Here is a 26,228-nt window from a genome sequence, read left to right as displayed (position 1 = left end):
AGAAACTATAAATTTCCTCCCCAGCAGAACATTCTGGAGGAAAATGTCGGCTCATCAGCCAGAGAGTTGAAGCCCAAGTACAGACGGGTCACACGAAAGTGAGTTCGGCAGAACACGACTGAGACGCTGCGCTAAAACGATTCTAAAGAGTCGCCTAAAATCCGCATCACAGTAACGTCCGACACTGATCTCAAGTTATAGGGAGCGCTTGGTTCAGTCGTTGCTGCTAAAGATGGAATAACTCACTGAATCATTTCAGACGTGTTGGTTGCACATAAAAACAGAGGGAAACACTGTGGAGGAAATCTGTGCGTGTCTGTGATTGTCTGCATCAAAATAACAAATGCTAAGTGTTGTTCTCCCCAGAGGAGCACAAACAGTGACAGTTGTGCAGTAATTTGTTGCCTCAAACCAAGAAGATAAAAAACACAGGAGCCCTGTCAACACAGGGAAATTGACGTACAAATCCATCATACCGGTGCCAAGAGCTAACCCTGACAGCAACAGAACGCATGATGGTGTTGTATTTACAATCCGGCGATGGAGGCTCTAGATCAAAATCCTCAGTTCCACGAAAGGCTTGACAGAGGATGGTCGAAGCAAAGACAAGCCAAAGGCATAACTTCTTAGGATTAGGTCTGGAGCTGCTGCTTCTCTAATTATCTGATGTCAATGAAGTCATAGTAAAAAAAAGGTACATTAAAAAAATAACTAGAAAAGCAATAGGAGAGCAAAAAATAACCTTTAGCTATGGGATTCACATTGATATCATTATTCTGGATCTAGATCCGTAGCTTTTGAAGACACAACAAATCTGTTTGTGCACTACTAATTCTACCGTGTCTTGGTAAAGGCAGCAGAAACAGAACCTCCTCTGTGGAGGTAATCAGAGAGAGATTAATGAAAGTGTATTGGAAATGTACCCCGATTTCAACTGGATCTGTTTCCTCGGGTATTAGAAAAAATCAGTTGATCCGATGTGGAATTGACTCACCTATAAGACGACACTTGTTAGAAAACATCTATCTCTAATATTAAATGCACAGGAGTCAGAAGCGCAAGTGTACCCCCATTTTTAGCAAAATCTCAATAATATCCCAAGTCCGGCTCAGATCCGGATGAAATTCGGTGGTGAGATAGAGGCCCCCCATAAACATCAGTCAATAATCAATCAAATATTAAGTAACAAAATGTGAAGCTTATTTTACTGCAAGGTTAATGCAAGTTCGAAAGTAATCCAGAATCCAGCATCTCTTCTGGATCATCGCCAAAATGTAAACATCGGTTCCTGGTCACATTCCCAACAGTTCCTGCAGATGTCATCAATATCTGCCCATAACCTTTTGCATTATGTTGCTATTTGACAGACAAACAGACAGACAAAAGCAACCTCCTTGGCGGAGGTAAGTGATGTGATGTGATGCCTTTTAAACCTCAGGAGAGGAAGGTTCCGTATCAAATTGTGTAATAGCCCGCTCTGGAAACTATGGAATAATAACTGCAGCACAGTGTTTGGCGAGACAAATGAACTTTGGTGGGGATGATCAGACAGGAATGAGTAACTGAGGACAGTAATGAGATCTGCCTTGGGCTCACAGAGAGCTGATGACTAGTTAAGCTGAATCAGAGGCACCCCGGGAGACCAACGGTGCACCATTATCGGATGTATAGGGCTTGGAATTCTTTCAGCTGCGGCTTTGGAGACGGAACAATGAGGGGACGTTTAAATGAAATTCTCTGTGTAATCCTGGAACCATCATCTGGGTTTACGAAGCAGAGATCACTCCCGACGCTCTGCCACTGAAACCACTTTCACAGAGACTTTGGGGACTTTGATTTGCAAATGTTTAGGAAGTATTTGCAAATCTTTGCAGTCTGCGGGGTGCAGACCAAGAATTTTTGTAAATAAATGTTACTTCGGCTGATTTTGGTACGGTGAAACTCAAGGGTACCGGTCCGTGCGCCATTTGTTACCGGGCCGCACAGAAAGATGTATTGATTATTAGATTCTGACAGGTGTTTTAGTTTGAAAAACAACTGGCGTTTCTCTAACGTAACTTTCGCTTGTGAATCTTGACACGTCAAGACGCTTGTCTTGGTCATGTGATGCAGGCGTTTCTTTCGGTTTCGTCAAACATTTGGCAGTAAAAAACAAAAAACGACTGAACCTCCACACAATCCGCTGCACAAAGAGCCAGAGTTCATGCCCAGGCAGTTACAGCCTCATAAAGAACTGCAGCTATCGGAGATTTCCATTACGCCGGAGACGGTCTCTCTTTCATGCATTTGGAATTACAACGATTGGCAAACATTACCCGATCTGATTTTACCCCCAGTGCAATCATAAAAAAAAAAAAAAAAAAAACCTTCATCGTCATTTGGAGTCTGTTCATTTCTAAACACAATAATGACAACGTGGTCCTTTTGTGCAAGATCCAATTACAAGCTCAGTAAACACTGTCCAAGGGTAACTGTGTTGTAATAGAACCATCAGCAGCACGACTCCCACAGGAAGGCTTCGGCGTAATGCTGCTGTTGTCAAAATTATTCATGGGTGAAACACATAAACATTTCCCGATGCCAAAAAGGTTCCGGAGAAAAAAGCTCATGCAGCTGAATCGGGTCAAACTGGGCCAGGCTGGGAGCTTGTTCCGTTTCACCACCGTGTGTCATTTTAAAAAAAATCCGTTGCCACAGCAGCACGAATGGGATGCAGCATTGTCACGGCTGCTTTGCTCTTTGCTTTGACAGTGCAATGGCCTTCCTCATGACGAATGCCCCCCTGGTCACATGGGCGCCATGTGCCGCTCGGGCTCCACTATGAAAAGGCATTGCTTCTAATTAATTGCCTTGAACTCTCCATATAACGTTGAGGTCAAGTCCCGGATACACGACAGCGTGCAACGACCCCGGTGCTTTATCGATCAGGGGCAAATTATTTATATGACTGGAGCCATTTGTCAAAAACAGCAAAAAAGTAATCGGAAGCCGCCCTCATGAGAGGGAAGGGCTTTTGTCATGAAAGCCAAGAGATGTGTCGCTTACGCCCGCTTTTATTGCTATACTTGTTTAATTAAAGCTACACTTGGAAGAATTGGGTTTGACTTTGTTTTTCAGCTTCGAGATACAACAAATGTTAATTAATTGGGTGGAGTGTGACTGATAAATAGACTTGAAAGTTTGCTTTAGAAGTTATACACTGCCATTTGATTTATCTTTAAGAGGTCTTTCTTTTTGAGGGACTCTCAGAGAAATGATTTAACACATCAACCATGTCTGTTTAGAGATTTTAAGGCGTATTATTGCATATTTAATACAAATACAAAGGAGGGGCTGCCGAAGGCAACTCAAGACAGAATAACCATTAGATCAACGATGCTAAAAGACTGCAATGACAAATTAGACTAGAATAGAATAGAATAGAATAGGTCTTTATTGACATTGCAACAAAATTGCAAAGTCCTCCATACAGTGCAAAGTAAAATGTTAAAATAAGATAAAAGATAAAAATAATAATATATAATATAATAATATAATACCATTGCAAATTAATGAACCACTCATTAATACTGATATAGGATGGATACATGAAGGGGTCTATTTCTTGCACATGCAACACTTTCATCCAAAATATGTTTTGTTCTTTTTATCGTTTCAATAATAGCAATAAATAACATCAAATGATTTCCTTCTACTTTGTCTGAGTGCCTAACAAGCATCTTTCAGGTTCTTATGATAAATTGTATTAAGCTGCAAATAATTATTCCCCACATGTGTCTCAGGGCTTACGTTCCAGGCCGTATTTCTTTAGCTCGGCAGTTTAAAGTGTAATTTAAATGGAAACGCCTCGTGCTGCAGCCTTGTTGCATGCTGCAACAGCAACAACCATGCTACGTACACGCGGTTGTACGCTGAATTCATTTCTCCAGGAGCCCACTCAGTGAAACTATTCTGGTCTGTTCTGGAACATCCAGATCTCCACTCAGTGCTTTATTTTAGTTTGTATTCCCAGGTGAAAAGTGCACTAAACATCTTCAGAACGCTCCGTAAGAGCAGGAAGAAGAAAGAAAACCTTCATCCGTCCACTGTGACCACGAGTGAACCCGCCGCCCCTTCATCTTTAAAAGCGCTACTGTTTTATTTATACGCAGGGGCAGAAAAAGACGGCTCAGCAGAGTCAACTCTGCTGAAAGTGTCCCATCTCTGCGCCGCGGAGCCACCCCACTGCCGGCGCCGCCACCTCCCGGTCGTCCATCTGTGTCTCCTGGGCCCAGGGTACTGCCACGGCTCACAATACATCAAGACGGCACAGCGTGACAACTGGGTTACCTAAATCAGAGGTCGCTGATTGCAATCTTTAATAGCAACTAGAGGTGCCACTGCGGCAACACCTGACTGCATCTGAAATGGATATCAAGGCGGCGGGGCCAGAAACGACTCACAGCAGCTCTGGCACGTATGAAAAAAAAAGTGAACCGATTTCTACTCAAATTATATTCATAGAGTTTAGGATGGAGGTCTTGCTCTCCACCTGCTGAAAACCTAAAACGCTGGATAGTGATTAAAAAAAACAAGATGGAGATTCATTGTAGGTTTTTAAAAAGCATGGAAACGACAGTCTCAGGTCCGTTAATTGAGGAGCGGTTGTTAAACGTTAAATCTGATCGCCAGAGGCAGTTCACATTTGTGATTTTGTTTTGCAGAGCGTGGCGTTTGCAGACTTTCGTGCCGCTGCTCGTTGCATTACCTGCAGGTAGAGATGGGCGGAGCTATATTGCCTAATGCCTTGCACCTGACAGCTGGACCCAGATCTAAAGAAAAGGGTTAATAATATGGGATTTGTTCTTACTTAGCATTCCTTTTATTAAACTTTAACGGGAAAAAAAAACGTAATTACCATAAGAGAGAGTCTCAATAGAGTTTGTTTGTGAACTTAACTTTCTGTGTATTTGTCGGGTTCCCTTCCTTTAATTCAGTCCCTGTCGCTGCCACTTCATCCCGGCATGCAGGTGTAATTCTCTGTCCCCGATCTTCCATCACAACCGCTGCTCTTCTTCACGTCTTAATCTGTGATGTATTACACTCCACCCCTCCTCTCTCACCTTGAATGGGGGGGTCATTATCATAGGAGGCTTGACTCAATCCGCCTCACACAATTCACCCATCCAGACTTAATTTCCTTCCCCGTGTCCTGACAGGAGCCCACTGAGCTGCACAGAGCCTCCGAGAAGCCTTGTTAGAGAATCAGACCAGACGATGATGCCTCCTGACTCCTGCTTTGTATTTACAGCACTGCATAACAGTGCTGAAAGCTGGAACTCATCTTAAATTTCTCCACATGCATGCATAATGCAAGGAAGCGAGGCTGTAAAAGAAAGCACAATCTGAACCGTTTTAAGGCTTAACTTGTTTTGTGCTTTTAGTCGTTATCGTGATTATGTAAAGGATGCAGTTCTCTTGAGATTCATTTCCATCTGATTTTGTGCCGTCGCACATCCACAGGAACGGGAATGACACGGGGATAGGATGAGATAAAGTCAGACAGAGGAGATAGGAAGAAGGGAGGCTTTGTTCACATCTCAAATCTGATCCCAGTAGAGCTGATTACTCTATTTGTCCTCCTGCGGTGGCAGGTGGTGTTGATGGCACGATGGAGGGCAGTGACCCAGCGGCTGAGAATACCCAGAGACGTCGCATCAGCACACTGCTGCAGGTCTGCGTTCGGACCGGACCGGAACAGAAGGCATGGAAGCCTTTCTCAGATGGAGAATTGGGAAGATATTTGAGATTTATATGAGAAAGAGGCTCCGAGTAATTATGTCCTAATTCAAAAAAGCATCCCTCTCTTTTTCTGAATTAATGACATCCTGTCTTCCGTTTTTCGTGTTATTTTTAAGTCCAGCCTTTAAGTCTTAGCCAATTATCTAATTAATTCAGAAATTCTGTTTTTCTGATCATAACGTGATCGCATATTCAGAAAACATTTCCATGAAAGAAATAACAATCTGCTTATCTGAACTGAATATCTCATTAATTCAGAAAATGAATTAACCAACAGAGGTGTAAAACAGCGAACAGATTGATTGTAGAAATAGAACATAAAAGCTTTCACGTGTATTCTCTGAACGCGCAATGATTATCGAGCGCTATCTTTTAAACCTCTGAATTAAATCCACGCGTGGACCCTGTCTCGCCTCCCATGCGGCGGGTGCACTCGTGATGTGGAATACCTCTTAGCTGCTGTGCTAACCATGAGAGACTAATTACATTGACGTTTTAACCAGGTTTCTCCGGAGCGCTCGACAAAATGTTTGCCTCTTTGAAGCGGCGTCGGTATTTACCCAAGCCGGGGAGTTTGTTTTTGTCCCCCAGAGAAGCTCAGCCTCTGAGAGACATTTGTATGCATGAATAAAAATCCTCATCTCTCATAACTCTGTTTGGTGGTCTGGAGGGAAACAGGGATTTATCCGGCTTCGCGTTGTGGCCGGAAGTCCATTATCGTCATCGATGGACACAAAACACACGGCATTCTCCTTCTCGGAGTCTCAAGCAGAATGAAGCGGACCTTTAGAATGACCCGCGGCAGCACTGATTATCACAGCTCCCCCCACCCACCCACCGAGTCCATCTTTTCATCCCACAGCGGGGTCAGCATTAGGTTAGAGGAATCCATTACAATCAATCTGGCAACCCGGCTCATAGCTGGAAACCGTGAAGAGTTGAATTCCCATAGATCTGCTGCCCGGGATAAGCCATGGTCTCCGGCCTTTATTGACCGGGTCGAAAACATTCTGCTTCACCGACAGGGATGGAAACAAGATTGTTTTGTCAGGAAGTTCTCCTGCCGCCCACGCGGATCTTTGGATGGTGATGATGATGATGATGATGATGTCTGGTTATATTCCGGTGCAGCTGAACGCCGGCGATAGATCAAAAAGCATTTTTCAATAATGATCGACAATGGTTTCGGAGAGTGTGCTTATTAAAAAAGTTCCAAATGACAGACTGATATTTGATTTGGAATATGAGTGTGGTGTTAACCCTTTCTGGTGCAAGACATGCGCGAGAACGTTTTTGAGGATTTTGACCATCTGGCAGGCAGCGGTTGCATTTTCTATCACAATGTGCTTTTGTTGCCTCAAGCAGACCAGCGGCAAGAGTTTGGACCTTGTAGAGCCTCCATTCATCACAACCTCCACCCAGCTGCACTGACGGGGACGACAGCAAATGAAACCGCTAACTAGGAAGAGCGGCAAGTCAAACAGAGTAGACCGTTGGAGTTAAAGCGTCCACAGTGTGCAGAGACAACAGCGGCTGCAAACACGACCCGCTCAGCTGACGGACTCATTTAGCGACAAGCCGGGGAACATTTATCAGCTAAAGAGCGGATATTTCCCTCAAGACTCGGAAGAGACCAAAAACAGTGTTCAACTAGAAAAGCACTCCGAGAGCACAAACCTCCTCCAAGCGGCTCATTTTCCCCTCGTAACTGGATTTACACCGTCCACATGGTGATCTGGATCATCACCAAAATTTAACAAACTGTTCCTGGAAACATTCCAAGCATTTCCTGAAAATATAATCAAGATCCTTCCGTAAATGTTTGAGTTATCTTGCTAACAGGCAGACAGACAGACAGACACTGGGCGACTGGAAACTTTACCCCACCTGATTGACGATATTTCCTCCTATAACTGCTGAATGTCAGAGCAAAATGCCCTCGTCAGATTAAACGCTGATGATGTCGCAAGGAAACCTATTTTTACAGGTTTAAGCATCTGAGCGGAGGAAAGTCTCAGCGCACGGGGCCGTTCCTCATCAACTGGCACAATCTGGCGACACAATGTTTCTTTTTTAAATTGTTCCATCTTCCTCAAAAGAGAGCCATGACTTTACTGCACACATCTGTCATGTCATTTGTTCAAACGTTTTGCTCTATACATAGATTAAAGTCACCGCTTTGATATCGAACACGCCCACAACGATGCAACCCCATCACACTCTTCTCCTCTCCTCTCTGTCTTCCTCCGACACAAACACACCGCTTCAAGCGATGCTGACTTCTACACATTTCACCAAATTGTTCAAAGGCTCTAATATCCAGGATGAAGAAAGTGGGTGGAAATGAGGAAGGGGGAGGAGGACGAGAACAATGCAGTGATTCTTTTTTGCTTTCAAAATAATGGCTTGCACAGTTAAAAGGCTTTTAACCGATGCTTTAATGGAGAGCCATTCTCTGCAGATCCTGACGAGGTTTTCGGTTCCCATTTGCTCAAAGTAAACACAATTAAGACGATTCAAGTGGTCAGTTCACTTGAATCCATCTAAAGACTTCTGTTGAAAAAGTTAGACCCCAAAATGTTGGGAAAGTTAGCTACAACTGCAAATGTTCCATCCAGGAAGGCCTGCAGCCAGTAACTCAAGCAGTGACTCCTGTGCAGTGGCTTCATTCATTAACTGGATTCAAATTCGGGAACATCAAATGTGTCTAATTGGCTAATTTGTCATATGATTTTTGTTGATCTGTGACCCCCCTGTCTTCTGATTGGTCGTTTTAGGAACACCGTGAACACACAAATTAATATTCACTGCTCTGAAGCTGAGCGAGCTATAAATAAAAACAATCGATCAAAGGCACCAGCTCTTTTTCTCTTTGGAGAACAAGCCTGGGGGGGGGGGGGTGTTCCGATGTTGTCCAAATATGCACTAATCAGTACTGCTCGGTTCCGAGCCATACACGCGCTGCGTGCATGTAGGTGCAGATGTAGAGGCGATATGTCGTACAAATAACTGACGACGTAAATTTAGATTTTTCCTTTGCAGACTAGTGCAGACACACAGATCAAAAGAGTTGAATTGAAACATTTCTTTACGAAAGGATCCTTTTAAATATCAAAGCCGGGCTTGACACTCTTCAGACGGATGCAGCTCAACGTACTGCAATATTTAGCATGTTCTTGTTTCTCTTTGAAAGCACATCGTTAACATTAAGGTAAAGCTTACTTTGGGTTAAACACAGGATTTGGGGTTTTTTTGAAAGAGAGACTTGATTATTATTATTCAGTTAGTTAAAGAAAGAAAATTCCACATCAGGCTTGAGTTTCTATTTTTTACTGCATTCATACCACACAGATCTGCTCCACCATCACACCCCATCTCATTCTCGCCCCTCCCCAACCCCACCTGTTTAAAATCGCTTTTAATGTCTAATTGTATCTAATTTGTCTTCATGTTTTTATTTGTTTGTCTCTATTGCCTTGTTGCTTTAATTTATGTACCGTTTCTGAAGCGACTTCGAGCGTCTGGAAAAGCGCTATCCCAATAAAATGTATTATTATTGTTAGTTTGGTCTTACCTTGACACGCCTCTCCAGCTTCAAATAGAAACAGCTGCTTTTTAAATATCTTAGCAAATTCGGGATGATATTTGGCAAGACATTTTATGCACAGTTTTGACGAACCGGAGGGGTGAAAAAAAGAAAAGAAAAGACTTTAAAAATTGATAATGCTTTGCTGCAGACAGACTCAACCAGACATAAAGTTTAATGACACACATTTGAAAAACCAGAGGGTATAATGATCCTTCCAGATTTTTTGCATGAAATACCAGGAAGGTAAAGTGAGCAGCAAATTAAATTGTAAACGACTGTGATTTAACAAGTCTGGTTGTTGTCACAATTAAATCCAAATGAATGAGAAGCATAACGGCAGCGGTTGTTGGGTTTCTTAAACTCATGGAACAATCCGTGTGGCCGTTATCGCTCCGTCTGCAAACCGACGCTCCATGATGGGAACTTTGAAATAAAAATGGTCAAAGGAAAGGAAAGCTGAATTATGAACATAAACAATGAAAACAAACTCTGAAGAAAGGAGGCATTTGGGATTAAAGTTACATTCGTGGAACAGCTGACAGGAACAGCCCAATGATTCGGAGATTCACGGCCGGAACTGTGGATCAAATTAAAGCGGCGGGATGACTACTCTCCGTGAAGCAAATGCCAGAGGAAAAAGGTGTGCTGGATGTGGAATTATGCTGAACTTTCCTTTTAAAATGTTACGACACTACTCACACACCGCCGTCTAATGCCTTTGCTCAATGTGTGGCAGCTTCAGCCTCATAACCCGAGCCGAGCTGCGACGCCGCTCCCCCTGTAAAGAGCCGGTGGGATGGTGAAATGTAGCTCAGCTCAATAATGTGGCTCATAAATATAAAATCGTCATTATCCGCAATGTTTCCAATTCGATTTTTTTATCTAATTGGCTAGGGGACGCTTAATTGTCACAGCCCAATCAGAAGCGGCTGGAAGTTGTGCAATGCGAGCTCAAGTTCAAGAATCTGTCATTAATGATGACCTCCGGGTGACTCATGAACCCAGGGGTATTCCGAAAAGGGCAGAAGGTCCATATATTGCAAGGTGCAAGAACATCGAGTCATAGTCAACAGTAATATGAATTCAAGGCGTCTCCCATTCCCCACATTGCTCCTCTGTTTCCCATTCTCTTCGTCTTCCGTGTCTCGGCAACGACTCCATTAGACCGGATTTGAGAAAAAGCACCAATATTTAACTGGCGAGGAGGTGGAATATTTTCTACGTATCCTTCTGTGTGTTATAAAATTAGTCATCATTATTGAGGCAAATATTAACTGCATTACCGGAGGCAATCCCCCAGGAGTAGAAGCGGTAAATGAGCCTCCGCTGTCTGTGCCATTTACACACAAAACACAGTAGCTTAGCATTATTAATTATTAAAATCTCCCAGCGCACAGCCAGGATCTAATATTAATCTAAATTCCACAAAGCCAAAAGGTAAAAAAAAAACATTGTCCGGTGAAAGGGTTGGGAGCACAGCAGGCGGAGGTTGGTAAAAGTCCCCCCGCCGCCCGCCGTGGTTGGTTAAGGTTTCCCTTCAGTTGAAATCTTTTTTTATGTTTATCTTTTACATTACTGGAATCACACATTAATTCAAAGTGAGCATTCCAGGATGTAGAAAAGCATGCATTTTATAGAAACGTCTGCTTCTTTAGACGCTCTTAATCTTTCATCAAGAGGCAGCCGCCAATTCACGATTCTTTTTAATATCGCCCTAAAACATCTCGGAAAATGTAAAAAAGAAATGTTTTGCCTCAGAAAAGCAGCTCGTAGGATAATGTGCAAACCTTTCAAGCCTCTGCCTGACTGCCTCGGTTTGAATCAAGGTCCTTCCTGCTGTGGAGTGGGAAACCTCAAACTTGCAATTAAAATTTTGGAGTTTTGGTTTCTGTGTCAGTCAAGAGACTTTGGATTTTGGTTTTGGAAACACTCCTTCGGCGTAATAAAAGAAGAACAACGCAGGAATGCTGTCATTTCCGGTAGCTACTGAAGGCATCAGCCTTTAACAAAATCCCACTGACAGGAGCCGCTGGATAAACCTTAACCGAAGACTTCCTGGCTAATTTAGGTGACACATTCGGGCTTTGGTATTTCACCACGCTGAGAAAAACTGAACTGCTGCTTTAAATTTAATCCACTGCTGCAGCTCATGCTTGTCAAACAGCAGAAGGGATAGCTGCTTTCCTAAATACCGGTACTAGCTGTCATCGCCATCTGCAGCGACTTCCACCTACATTTTTCCCTCACCAATCAATAGATCCCCGGATATCAAGCACAACAAATGCTTCGGAAGTCATGCTTTTTTGTTAAATTAAAAAAACTGAACAAGTACTTCTGAAAGCCGGTGGTGCAGAGCCCCGAGCAGGAAACTGGAAAACATTTGCAAGGGATATTGTCTCAGGAAGCAATTCTACTTTTCTTTTATGGATGATAGAGTTAGGTTGGGAGTTTTCATTTAAGTCTCCATGACATTCCATCTGCGTTTTCCATCTTTGAAATGGTCTTTAACTTTTGACGACACGTTAACGCCGCTCCAAAATATAAAACGCTGATTTAATACCTGTAATTTAAATGTCGACTCAACCACCAAAATGACCCAGCTCTAAATCATCTTCTTCTTTTTTTTATTAAAGATAAGCTACTGTGATTGCACCCAACACAAGAGAAATTAGATGTTGCGCCCAAACGATGTCTCTGCGTTCATATTTTTAAATAAATACACACAGGGTGGGTTATTTGGGGTCCCGCTTTAACACTTTAACATTTAAATATGTGCATTTGAGCAAAAATGCAAAAGGAAATATTCATCTTGAATCCTGTTTTTGTATTATTACCAAATGGTGTTCTCATTCCTCTCTCAGTGCAATGCCCTCTATTCCCTCCAGCAAACGTGCAAAGAGTGATGAGACTATTGTGCGTTGGAATTTCCCTGACCATATCAGTTTCCAACAAATGGGCCAGAGCCACGCCCTCCAGCTATGTCGTACATCCACACCGCTTCTCTGCTGCATCTGTCTTCGTGCTGCGGTAATAAGGGAGGCTAATGGTGCCATGCGCTGGGTGATGTGGCTATCATTAGAAGATGCCTGTCTCAGAGACAACAAAAAAATACAAAACTCCCTCATTTCAATGTCATGTCCTGGTGCTCATTTAGATCGCTCTGGAAAATAGACCTTTGGAATGTCTCCTATTAAGATGTAGCTAAACGGATTCCTCCGTTTCCTTAACGCTGTTTCAGCGTGTTTGTCCACGTTTTATCCGACAAGCCCGTCCTTGCATTTCTCTATTCTCTGCACCGTCTTACTTCTTTTACTGACCATTGAAACTGACACAGTTATGACTGATATGGAGCCCATGCAAGTTGAGGGGATTTCCAAGGCTGAGGATACTTTGCATTCTCAACTTAATCTTTTATGTAATGGCTTGCTTGTCCTTATTTTGTCTGTTCCCTTGAATGCGATAAGGCTCCTGTCAAGAATATCCATTTTCAAGGTGACAAATGTCCCAAAAATGTGCGATAACATGCAGTGGAAGCCTTTTTTCTTGTGTGCTGTGAATTCGCAGCATCTGTAGCGCTCAGGTCCAACTAATAATTATAGTAATAGAATTATAGCACAGACCTCCGCCAAGCAGCTCGTTCCCCTCATAACTGGATCTACACCGTGCACGTGGTGATCTGGATCATCATCAAAGAGTTCTAGATTGGTCTTGGTGTCTTTATACACCAACCATGAGAAGTAAAAGTGAATCATTTTTAACTGATTTTTGATTCCCTAAAAGGGTTTTAATGTTAAAATGTATGAAATTCAGCAGTAAGATAGAGATTCACCACCCTACACGATTTTCTCAAATTCCATAAACATCGGTCAATAATCAACCGAGATATTGAGAATCCAGGATCGCTTCTGGATCATCACCAAAATTCTGTCTGTAACGTTTTGAGTTTTCAGACAGACAGACGGCAAAAACATAACCTCCTTGGCGGAGCTAATAATAATACTAATCCAAGGATCTAACTTACATTAGATGGGCATTCATAACTCACCTGAGTGTCTCTGTTTCTAAGAGAAAAGTTTTTTATGTGTGTGTGAATTATTTTTTTGTTTTGGTGATTGTGACTCATGATGATAATCGTGATCACGCGGTACGGTTCACGGCCTCCGGGGGCGACCGGCGCCGACGCCCCGCAGGTGACAATGGCTCGTACGTCCTTGCAAACTTAATGATCCACAGGTCTAGATTATAATGAGGAGCCTGTTCTTTGGCGCCGCTGTTGATTACAACTGCAGGTCTTGTGCAGAGGACGAAGCATAAACGGCACCACGGTGCCATTAAAAAAAATAATAAAGCGAGAATGCACAGGAGGTTCTGAAGATCGGCGTACACAAGCCGGTCTCGCCGGAGCGGCTCTCTGGTGGGGAAAGACGCCTGCACACCAGTAAGCTAGGACGTCGCTGGGGGCCGGCAGCTATGATGCCTCATGAGCTTGTTTTTCTTGCCGGGTCCCAGGAGAGTCATGCACGGAGCGTTTGTTCGATTGAGCTGCCAGGGAAACAGCCAACAACAAAAGGACTGCAGCTCGACAAGCCTTTTCCTTTTTCTCAAAGCACTTTAATTACAGATGTTCATTATGCTTAGTGTTGTTGTGCAGCATATGCGCCTTATCTTATTATCTAAGAGTGAAAATTTTGGAAGAAGTGTTTGTTTGTTTGTGAAGCGGCAACAGTCACAAAAACAAATCAAGCCAAATGTCATCCCAGGTAATTTTTTCTTTTTGGGCAAATGTCAGACACATCCTGTTTATACTCCCCATTTCATTAGCATATGAGGCTGAATTGTAAAATACATCAGTGCAAGTTTTATTCCCTCCTCGATGTATTTTTTATTATTGCGACATCCAAGCTTGATCAGTTATACGAGACAAAACGCCGACGCTGGCTCTGACCTCGCTGCTGTCATGTTTCCAAATGACGTTTGGGATGATGGCCGACTCCACAGCTAATATATTTTGACTCCAGGCGTACGTTTCAGGGGGGGGGGGGGGGGGATCTGAGTGGCATGTCCTCGTCACTGTCAAACATGTAATGATTTTTCCCTCCCGATGGTTACGCTTCAGAAGTGATTTCTCATCTACCGAAGTTTAATTCTCACCCTCTCTTAAGAGAGTCACTTCACCTTACATCCCCATTCCTTCATATTCAGCGACAGAATAGATTTTACCCTCGAGTCAATCGAGCGCAAATCAAAAACGCATCTTCCCTTAGATTTGCTTTTCGATTATTTTCTCTTATTTAATTGCAGATAATTTTTATTCATCTCCACCCTGTGACGCTGCTCTACGCACTCCGTTTCAGGCTTCAGTTTTGAGCCGTTTGCAGAATGAAAGCTTGTTGTTTTGGGGGTATTTGTCATGATCTACTGACATTTTCACAAACCGAACCATTAAGCAGTTAATCAACACGATAGCGTGCAGAATAATTGGTACTGGAACAGTCAGTCGCGGCTCTAACTGCAGGGAATGTCTAGCCAACACCAAAGGAACCGCAACGAGGATGCTGGTGAGTTCATTAATATCGTACAGGAAGCAGTCGAGGAGCTGCAAAGACATTGCAATTATAAAAGTGAAAATGCTCATCTTGGATCCGAAGTGTTGATCACATTCTGGCAGTAATTCTAATGTATATTCAGCAGCCCATTCCTGATCGAAGGCCTAACTCTAATTAAAAGTAGAACATCATATAGCCATCACCTGTCACATGTAATAAGCACCTTTGTGTTTCACACTTAAGACATTTAGCTGTCTAGATTAAGTGAAATTTTGAAATTCTGCCGCTCACAGACTGTTACGTTTTCCGTAGCATTTTTTTTTTATCAGTGTAGCTGAGATGTAATTCAGCAATGGATGCTGAAACGATGCTACGGAAAACTTTAATCCATGTTCCAGTCATGTTCCTAAAGGAAAGTAAATAAATAATGCAGCGCAGCCTTGATGGTAAGTAAATAGAAAATTGAGAATCTCTGGCATGCAAAGTTTATTCTGAGCCAAGTGTCTGGAGGTTTTCTGGATGTATGATCTCCCGGATAATTAAATGCACTGAAGACTCTCACTTGATGTGCTGCAACCTTGGCCCCGATTGTCTGTTGTGGCGGTTGCTCGCCTTTATGCACACGTGTGCAGATTGGACGGGCTTTTGTGCGCCACTTAATTTTCAATCAGATGCGATCCAGGCTAAGTTGTCATGCATTATGAGGGCTAAATGCTGGGTCACATGCTTTCCTCAGCGCTAATGAGAAGCTTCAGTCAACACGTGGCTGTCATTTTCTATCATGTCTTCTGGAGCAGAGGACAGTCTGAGAGAAGATAAGCCTGACGAGGCCTTTCCCTTCCCGATACAACCCCGTCCATCCGGGCCAATCGTGCCTCGGCTTATTGTGTATGGCTGACAGTTCAAAAGCAATCACTTCGTTTCTGATGGCTCCAAATTTCAGCTCGCCCGAGGGAATAATTTCATGTCGATCAAATTAATATAAAGACAAATCTTTTCAATAATCATGAGACGCCCTGGACTTTTCCACTGATGATTCATGGTCTCATTAAGGGCCCATGTAGGCGTTTAAATATAATGGATTATTGTACAATCTCACAGGGTGAATCACACTGAAGCATATTCTTCCTCTTCTTCCAGACTCAGCTTCACCGTGCGAGCATTGCGCGATGAGACACATCGCTGGCACGTCGCTGTCTGGATTTCTGAACCGGAGGAGGGTCTGTGTTTAATCACTGGAAGTGTGGCAGCAAATTTCAGCATGAAGACCTGCACATCTGTTCCCATCGATTCTGCAGCCACCGATAGATGAGGCAAAAAGGGCTAATGGCGTCCGGCGGAGCCCGGTTTCGTCGGCTCGGTGTAGCTCAACAGCGAGGAAAGTGTGAGCCAACATGTGGCAGTAGATTACAGCAGGTTGAATGCATCGGATAGAAGGAAGAGCATATGCCGCCATGATGGAAACAGCTGCGGGCCACGTTTTCAGTTTGGCCTCAATCGATCGGGCCGTTCGGGTCGCTCACAGAAAAGGCCGGCGCAGATGCACACATCTGGCTGTGCTCCACATTTGTGCGCCGCTCGTGAAGCATTCCGAAGCAACAGCCTTATTCCCGAGGTCGGCCTCCGCCGTAGATTAAAGAGCGAACGCCCGGCCCATGGATGTATTTTTTACTCAATTAAATGAAGCACGTTGAACAGATAACAAACATCACAGAGCGACAGAAACAGACACAACTGGGACCCAAAACACAAACTCCTTTGTAGAGATATCTAATACTGAATGTAAATAACAGCGTCAGGTAAATTGAACCCATTACAAAGAGGATGCATAATTGAGTTGCACATTTAACATTCGTTTGAGGGAATATTCCATTTTACCCGCTAATAACGCCTCCGAATCACAATTACATCTCCATGTGGTTGAACGCTCTCTTACATTTGCTTAATTATCTGTTCCCCCTGATTGTCTTGGTGTCTTTTGCAGTAGCAACAAAGAGCGAATCCTCTGGAGCTGTGTAGCATTCGAGCAATCGCTCCATTTTGCTTTATGGCAATTGTTTTGTTATTATTTTTGCAAGTTCCCCAACTAGTGTCTTTAGCAGAGATTACTAACGGCTCCAGAAGGTCCCCACATCCTCTCCAGGGAGCTCCAATCCAAATCGATTACATATCAATCACAGTATAGGGAGAGAAAAAATCCGGCCTGGGCAAGAGATGAGATGAGATGAGAAGAAATGAGATCTGATATCGATTGTCTGACATTGGTCAAATATTCAACTCGGCATTGTGGATAGATGCTGATTGGGGATAGACGGGGAGCCTGATGGGACATAAGAGAAGCTGATTAGGATTGTCGCTCGAAGGGAATGTGCCATCGATCCGAAAGACTTTTTCTGTGAATGTGATGAAACAGACTCTTTGGTTTTTAACCTGTACCGTTGCTACACGACTCGCCTGCAAGGTCGCCCGGTGAGATAGCTTGTGCTCCGGCTGCTGTATAATGCAGGGAGCTGCTGTCAAAGCCCTTTCATGTTTTTTATTTTCTGTCTGAGCAGAGGCGGAAGAATTCAACGAGGGCGATGCATGATTTTTTTCTTTGGAAGGTTTCGGCTCTCCGATTCCTCTCCGCAAGGACGCCGGCAGAGAGATTCATTGGCAACGACATCTGTGCGAATCAAAAAGCCAAGCCCAGTGTTCAATAAAGTTTGCCTTTCAAAGGGTACAAGTGAGCTGGGAGACTCACTCAATCGCTCATTGATGGCATGAATCTGCTGTCCGTGAGGGATTTGAAACTATTCCTCTTTGCAGTGAGGAAAGATTAGCAGTGCAGAATGTCAGGATTTACTTATCGATGTCTCACTTTACAAAAGAGCGCCGTCTCGTTTCCAGCGCCTAAGAAACATTGGGTTCATACAATCAGTGCTAGATAGCATGCCAATGCTCTCTGGAGAAATATGGACGCTGCAGTAGCACCCGCTCCCGCTTCCGAGCCAAGCTCTGCATTTCAGAAACGTCCGGCTTCAGCTCTTTATGTTTCATCCACTATACAACCCTGTGCACCGCTGTAGCTGTCAATACCGTCAATGCACGTTGCGCGTCTTTTATGTTACACAATATCTTGATCGTTCTGTAGACATCGCGTTGTTCTGTTTTTGTATACTTCGATACACAGCATGCGCCTGTATTTCCTTTCATTCCAGATTTAGTGTACAACGTGCATCGACTTCAGAACGGTAATTGTTTTGCTGAGGACACCAGATACGTCCTGATTGCCATCGCTGCTTTTCATGTTTCTTCTTCTTGTATAAAACTCCCCACACGGATTCACTGACATCATTATTTTTTATGACAAGGCGGAAATATAGAGGCTGGAGTGGCACTCCCTTTAACGGAGCACAGCTTTACAAAGAAGATGAAGCATGTCTTGTTAAACAGAATCTCCAACCGGGAGAAAATAAAATGCTTTATTACGGGTATTTCTCCTCCATCTGACCTCACATTAAAGGAATAGTTAGGTTTCGAAAATCCTCTGAAATTTAAAAGAAGGAGCGAAAAACACAAGAATGAAATTAAAGTTGTGTGTCAGACATTCCTGTCGAAGAGGACTCGTATTCGTCGCTGATTGGTAAAATGTCCCTTCTTTGTGCCGAATCAAGCCAACCTGCAGCTTCAATTTTAACACAAAGATAAGAAACTTTAATCTCCCAAATGCAAATTATTCCTTTAAGTCCACAGCACCTAAAGCAAATTCAACACAAGCTGCTCGATCCCAGGACCGGGCTCACGATCAGGGCGTCACTCAGCAACATCGCATAAACACAGCTCATTGATTGTGCGCTTTGTTCAGCGATGATTCATCTTCACTGTTCTGTTTCTGTATCCGTTTGATGAGATCAATAATTTAGATCCGGTGGTACAAATATTGTACGACTGTAAACCGAAATGTCTTTCACTATTTTCCCAGCCAATAGGATGGAATTACCGGGCATTCTCTCATGATGATTGGTGGGCTGCCAAAGCGGAAAGCGGCATGAACATCCTTGGCAGCCAACTTTATTCTCTTGCACAAACAGTTGTGTTGCTTTTTGACGTGAATTCATTCTTTTTTTCATTCAAGGTAAAAACCGCAGCAAAAACAAAAACCACTCAAGCTATATTGCATTTAGCCATAACGGTGCGTACGCTCGCTCCAAATGTTAATGCCGCGGGTGTCTCAGGAAGTTCACCTCACAGACAGCATCCACTGAAGCGCAAACATCCCGATAAAGGTCGCAGGAGTGCTTACCTTTGTAGAAGCACTCCTCGCTGTGCGTGATGGTAATCTTGTGTCCTCTGAGGCATGAGGCCCGGTGGAACTCGCAATGGTTCTGGTACAGCCTCCCGTCCGAGCCGCACACGGGTTTATAGTGCGGCTTGCAGTGATCCAAGCACTTACACTCCCCTTCACCTGTTTCGTGGTTGACTGCGCAGTGGCGTCCCAAACCGCAATACTTGTGTTCACACGGACCGGGAGAACCAGTGTGTCCCATGAAACCTGCAGAAAACACAACAGAAAACCGTCTGAGTGAAAGTACAGCCGGTTTGCACCTGGGCATCAACTCTATTGTCCAGTTCTGCTGAGAACCCTAAACCGGTTCTGCAGTTGGCACAGCGCTAGCGGTGAGTGCAGCAGCAACCGGAAGAGAAAATGCTAAATCTATGCCCACTAGCACATTTAGAGGGATCTTAGGGAAGACTTCATCAACAAAAAGTCTTCAGATGCAAAGAATTTCCTTTCCGAAATGATCAGTGTGATTTTATTCCACGGCAGCATGCGGTTGTGTTCTGCCACTTCGACCCGTATGAGCGGAAATGTGTTTTGACAGGCCCCCCGGATCAGTCGGCGTGGCAACCAATGGACCACGTCAAATGTATTGGCTTTTTGTTTTTTTTACAGCAGCACACTCTCTCTTAGATTGCCCTATGGAATAGGGCAACTCTTGAGGAGTGGGGTATGAGAAGCACAGAAAAATGAATGCAGGTTTGTCTGTTTCTTATTCTATCTGTGGGAAAATAGTGCTACCATCATTTCGATGGAGGCTGCCAAAGTATCACAATTACACTTTTCCTTTTCTTGACGAACGGTCTAGCAAATCCTCAACACAGCACAGGTCCACTAGCAGGCCGAATGCTTCAGTAAGTTTAAAATTATGAAAGGATGAGGCCAGCCAAGAAGAACACACCGGTTTGGAGGTTGAAAATGAGATCAGGTTCTCATACCGTGTCAAAAATCATTACTCTGCAGCTCCAAAAGTGCAAAAAGCGTATATTCTTTTGAGGAAAATAGTGTGAGATAGGAGCGTGGCAACATGGGAGATGGAATCTTTTTGTTACTCCCCTTGTTTAAACCTCCGGCTCATTCTGTTCTTATCAGGCTTCCAAAGATACATGTCGGCTTCACTCAGGCTTTGTGAAAGATTCCTGTCTTTGTTTCAGGCTCCAAACCAAAGGGCCCAACGTTCCCCCGATACGCTCCTGAATCAGAAGGTAAGGTGCCCCGTTCGGCAGAGGCTTCTGATTGGCCTGTACCATTCAACAAGACCTCCTAGAAAGCTCATGTGTTAAGTTTCAAGCACGCTACAGTTGAGAAAGGATCGGAGGATTGTATATCGATGTCATGCACTTTCAACTCAGAGCCGTGGACCACAAACCCCCGCTCAACGATGAAGAGGCTTTAGCCTGTTAGTAATGCAAAAGAGATGCATGCAATTGTAATTTGTAGCATAACTATAAAAGCATGAGCAAACCGACTGTGACTTTGCTCTCACCGCCAACCAATGAATATCGACCGTGAGTGGTGCTTCGCTGCATTAATTACAATCTATGATGCGTTTTTATCGTTTTGACTCTCGGGGGGGGGGGGGGGATAGCCTCCTGATAAATACTGAAATACTCAGAAATCAAATCCAATTAAAAAGACGTTTTAGCAATGAGACAATAATGCAGAAGGACCGACTTGAAGGCCCATTTACGTCCCTAACATCGCGACACACACACACACAATCCTGCATTATCCTCCAGCCGTCAAAGAGGATATAAACAAGATACGAGTGTGTACACTGTGACCCGATTGGAACCAGTCAATTTACTAGTTTATTAAAATCCCACTGCGGCCCGGCGTAATGATTATTTGGTGAATTTGTGTCAGCAGGCATCCTCTGCCAGCTGCGGGGTCAGCAAAGGGCACAGTCGATTCTTATCGGTAAGCACATCCTGCATCCTGGTCATCAGCTGACAACAGAGGCAAATGGACGATTGCGCACAGCCATTCATTTATTGATGATTTCTTAGGGTTTTTTTTTTTCAAGCACAGAGTGAGCCTGATTGTTGTGATGAGAATTTTCAATTGTAGTCTGCACTTAAACGCCCACGAGGAGCACAGATCACGCGAGGGGTGGAGGCAGTGTAATTCAGTGTATTGCTCAAGGGCACTTCAGTGCAGCAGGATAACAGTGTGATAGATTGGAGTATGAAGCATGCATTATTATTTTATTGAAATAGCTCTGTTATGTGTACGAAAATCTTTCCGGCAAATCAAGCAAACATTTATCTATTTTTTTATTTTTACAATTAAAGCAATATTCATTTCTAAACGTTTTAAGTGACACACTTACACAGGGCTTCATAGTGCTGCATGATGCGCCATGCGTACAAACTGAAGCTCACGTCTCACAATATTCTGACAAGTCCTAATTAATTTAGCATGATGCTAACGCTACAGCTGCTGGAGTAAACGGAAGCTTCAAGGCCTCAAAACAATGAGCTGCTTCAGAGATCCTAATAACAAATGATCAGATTTAGAGATTTTACGATATTTATTCTTGTAGTAAAGAAGCCAATTTGCCTGAGAAATTCCGATAAGTCTGTTTACCTGCTATTTATTTGATAATTAAACGACAATAAAGTCACAAAGGCTAAAAGCCAAATAAGAAATTCCAACATGAATTGAAAAGACATTTAAAAAAAAAAGCTTCTGGTATCTTTTACATGAAAGTATGTGTGGAAGAATGAGTTGTTAAAAACAAAGTGCTACCCTTCAGACAAAGCATGATGTACTCGAGTCCATTTTGCGTCATCCTTCCGTGCATGCATAATGAGGCGAGCATGTGCAAAAGGACAACAGATGCTTTTGTACATGGCCGATGCTCAGATTGTTATTCCACATGGATCAAAGGTTCGCCGTCGCACAGAAAGACGCGCACTGAAAACATAATGGGAACTGGCCTCCACATTCATGGATCAACCTTCTCTTTCTGTAGAGCAATTCAAGCTGCGTTCAGCGTCGCCGATACTCGTACGGAATGTTAAACGCTCACAAACCACTCAAGCTATGAGTCCCAATGTTTTTGAAGCACATGAATCTTGTTTTCAACAAGCTATTCTGCATTTCCTATTTCCAGCGTGGGCTTTATCTTCACTTCCTAAACTAGGAACGTTCGTCTGGTATCCATCAGGTGTTTCCCATTACAGCCGCTCGGGGTCCTGGGGGAGCGAGCCGACTGTGGCAAACAACAGTCAGAGGCTCAGAGCTCACTCGCTAGCCCACAAGGCCTATGAAGGGGAATAAGGGCATGCAAATCAGAATAAACTACTACTGACACAATGCTAAAACTTTACACGCTGCACAAACACTGTCACATTCGCTCCCACCAGCTGACACTTTGCTCGATTAAGTCCTTTGAGAGTCCCAGCAGACGTTAGGAGGAGACATAAGGCTGCTGATACTGGAATACGGAAGCAGCTGCAGCAGCGGCAGCAGCAACGTGTATTTATAGCCGACCTGTTGTCATGCAAATCAATAAAAAGTTAAAGTAGTGATCATATTTCATTCAATCTGCCATCGCATGAGATTTTCCTCCCACAACTAAACTGGGACCATCATCTTGTTTCTAAGGGGCAGACTTGCCGTACGGAACAGGCAGCAGGTTAGCATCGCCTGGAGGCAAACCTGCAGCCATAAGACAGTCTACCTGTGAGGGATTTGCAGCATTGAGCATTAAAGTCACATTTATTTAGAATTTAATTCATTAATTTTGTTCAGTTTGGGTATCAATTCCGCACCGTTACTAAAACCATGCAGTAAAGGTCATTTTTCTGACTTAGAGGCACTCCCGATGATTCACTAAAACCAATTGAGTCAAGATTTGACCTGCTGGGAGACTCGAACCCAGCGACGGTATTACGGAGGTGTTGCTGGATTGTGCTCACTCCTCCTATTGTCCTGCTCGTTGCCACACTGTGGCGACACTTGTAATCCTGGCAGCGAAAACAACTTGTGAACATTTTATGAGAAGCTTTGAGGCACAAGAGCTTTTTTAGCCGCTTAAATCGAAATAACACACCATGATTGAAACATTGATGACTTCTTTTCCACCTCGGTGAGTTCATCCTCTGAAATGCAAAGCGTGAGATCTGAAAGGCTTGTTCGGCCATTTTTTTCTCGTCTATAACGAGTCACTGTCTGGCAAATAAAGGGAAACATTTTACAGCAGGTTTTAGTTGATAGCATATTTAGACAGTGTTGTCATTTGTGTGGCTCTGTTGTCTTTCGACGTTGAAAAATGTCATTGTAACTGTATGAACGGAGGACAAACCCTCGATATCATCGAAGAAACGAGGCCGGCTCGTTTTTTAATGAACGCTCTGCAACCTTCTGATCTGAAGTGGTGCCAGCCTCATTCTGCATTTCTGCTTTCTAACCATAAAAAATGCAACACTCACGATGAAGTGATGCCATTCGCAGTTTAGACCTTTAGCTCTTATACGAGATGACTGAACAGTGAAATGCAATTTCCTCTTTTATCATTAAAGCAACCATGGGTTAAAAAAAAGGAAGAAAGAAAGAAAGTGCAAGGGTTAAAGCCGAATCGTGCTCACAATAGAAAGGTATATAATAAAAGAACCGGGGGAAAAAGGAGAAACCTAACATGTTGCATAAAAAAGCAGCGAAAAAGACAAATAGTTTTAATGGAGGAATAGGAGTTTCCTCCTTTATCCCACACATGACTTAATCATATAGCTTTCCGCAAACACAACTGACAAACACAGAACAACAACATTAAGTCAAATTTATTCATCAAAGCTGTCAGAAAACACAAATAAAAATGATAGCCATAAGAAAAACCACATTTGGAATATTTTCAATATTTTCCACAGGATTACAGTTATTTATATCTCCAGCATAGTTTAAAATCTATAACTCACAGCACAGTAATTACACAAGTTTGACACCGATCCACAAGGAGCATAAATGGCAAAACATAAAATCTTTGTTTTATCAACAAGGTTTTGAATTTATGCAGAAAGTAAGGCCAGTTTTTTGATGGAAGTATTTTGTTCCGGGACTTTGTTCTACATCGAATGTTAAATTTTATTTTTCATTTATTCTGATTCCATGTCTGGTTCACGCACATCGAATCTGTAATGCATATAGCAGTATTTTATATTTTACTCTTAATTTAAGTGTAAAAGTTCCACTCAAGCAACGAATCTGATCGGAAGGTTTAGGTCTTGTCAGATTTGTACTTGATAAAATATTGTTGTCCAGTAGCTAGTAAGGCTAAATTAAGTAGATATGCTGTGAATGCTCTTTACTGATGTGTACAGGATATGTGTGTATATGAATCATATATAACTCCTCATGTAATAAAACACATAAAGGCTTGTTATTGACTGGAATTGCACCCATGAGGAGCGTTTATTTCTGTTTGTCCACTGGAACAGCACCCTTGGGCGCTCTTTGTTCTATTTGGCACCTCAGAGGGACATTTATCATGTATTGTCCGCTGGAAAGACGATTCTGTCCCCAGTGTTGCTCTTGGGTCGCATCGCAGTGCGAAGCTGCAACGTCCAGTAACACGGCTGCATAGCTCTTAAAGATCTAAGTGGATCACAGCGATCCACAACTACTTCACAGCACCTTAAATCAAGTGGATGCGGACTCGGCTCCGTGGGCGGCCGTCCCGGCAGAAATCAGCATCAACTGCCTTTTCTTACTCGGACTAAATGATGCAGTACGTCGTGACATCACTGCCGCTGTCAGCCGGTGCATCAATGCAGTATCAATATGTGGTATCAATGTGGTATCAATGTGGTTTGATAGTTTCATAGGAAGGATACATTAATATTTAATCAATTCTAATGAAACATAAGCATTTATTCATTCAATTAAATTGTTTCTGCTACTGTAGTGTGGATAGTTATCTTGTCGTGTGTGTGTCTGTGTGTGTGTGTGTGTGTGTGTGTGTGTGTGTGTGTGTGTGTGTGTGTGTGTGTGTGTTCATGACGTTACATAACATAATTATTACATTAATGCAAAACATATTCATGTGGGATTTAATGAACGTTGTTATCTGCATTCAAACATCGGGGGACAAATGGGTGAAGGTCACGCGTTGGCAACTGAAGCTGTTCCAGAGCAACTGAGCTGCTTTGTTTTTACATTCAAAGAAAGGGGGGGGGTAGGAGCCTTAAATTATTCTGTAAGTCTATTTAGACAGGATAATTTTTAAAATTATCCTGTCTAACATGTATTTTCTGTTGGTAAAAGTGTATTTTAATCAGAAACCTGAGAGCAATTTTGGGCGAGTTCTTGTCAGTGTCAGATGCATTTAATTTAAGTCCTCGTCTTCTGCTCGTCGCTTTAAATCGTTCGACTGCCTGTCATCGGCATTGTGTTTCTGCCTTCTCAACAAACACAATGTGATTACAGGCACAATACTCAAGTGCGTGTTTCTCACAAATTACAGGCTTTGAAGCTGAAACCAGGTTCAAAGTATCTGTTCAGGAACGTATCTGGATTTATTTCTCTCTATTGTCCCTTTATTATCAAGTAGAATACAATTATCTTGATTGCAAGAATGATTTCAAAAAATAATTTCTGTCAAAATGAAGCAAAATATTCTTCCACGTTCTCTTTTAACACTCAAAAGTTGTAAAAGAATTCTCAGAAGGTTGCGTGTGGAAGCAACGGACACTTTTCACGCTCGGCGGCCCCTACCTTGTCCGTGTAGCGGAAGGGGAGGGGCTTTGCGAATTGTTTTTTAAGGTGGTGAAAACACAACATTACAGTGTTTAAAATTCACACACAGGACATTGCGTCTGCTACATGGTTGAGAAGGATGTCATTTGAGAGCGAACATGTGTGTGCTCGTCCCCGGCGCATCCGCCACATGGGGGGGGGTACCTGGCAGCCACTTGGGATCTTTCCGGGCCATTTCATTCCCTCGGCTAACGACCGGACGTGGGCACGTCTCCTCACTCATCCTGAGAGA

The 26,228-nt window shown here is 43.2% G+C and overlaps 1 protein-coding gene across 1 annotated transcript in view; it reads right to left on the bottom strand.

Annotated features, from left to right (window-relative positions):
• The window catches only part of fstl5 (follistatin-like 5), an 87,647-nt gene that overhangs the window by 49,190 nt on the left and 12,229 nt on the right, over positions 1 to 26,228 (bottom strand). Inside the window, exon 3 of the mRNA XM_068740654.1 lies at positions 19,202 to 19,450. Within this exon, the coding sequence (XP_068596755.1) occupies positions 19,202 to 19,450 (249 nt within the window). The remainder of the gene's footprint in view (positions 1 to 19,201; positions 19,451 to 26,228) is intronic.

This window comes from Brachionichthys hirsutus, chromosome 6, assembly GCF_040956055.1.
Source record: "Brachionichthys hirsutus isolate HB-005 chromosome 6, CSIRO-AGI_Bhir_v1, whole genome shotgun sequence".
Lineage (NCBI taxonomy): Eukaryota > Metazoa > Chordata > Actinopteri > Lophiiformes > Brachionichthyidae > Brachionichthys > Brachionichthys hirsutus.
This window is presented reverse-complemented; position numbering and strand designations above follow the sequence as displayed.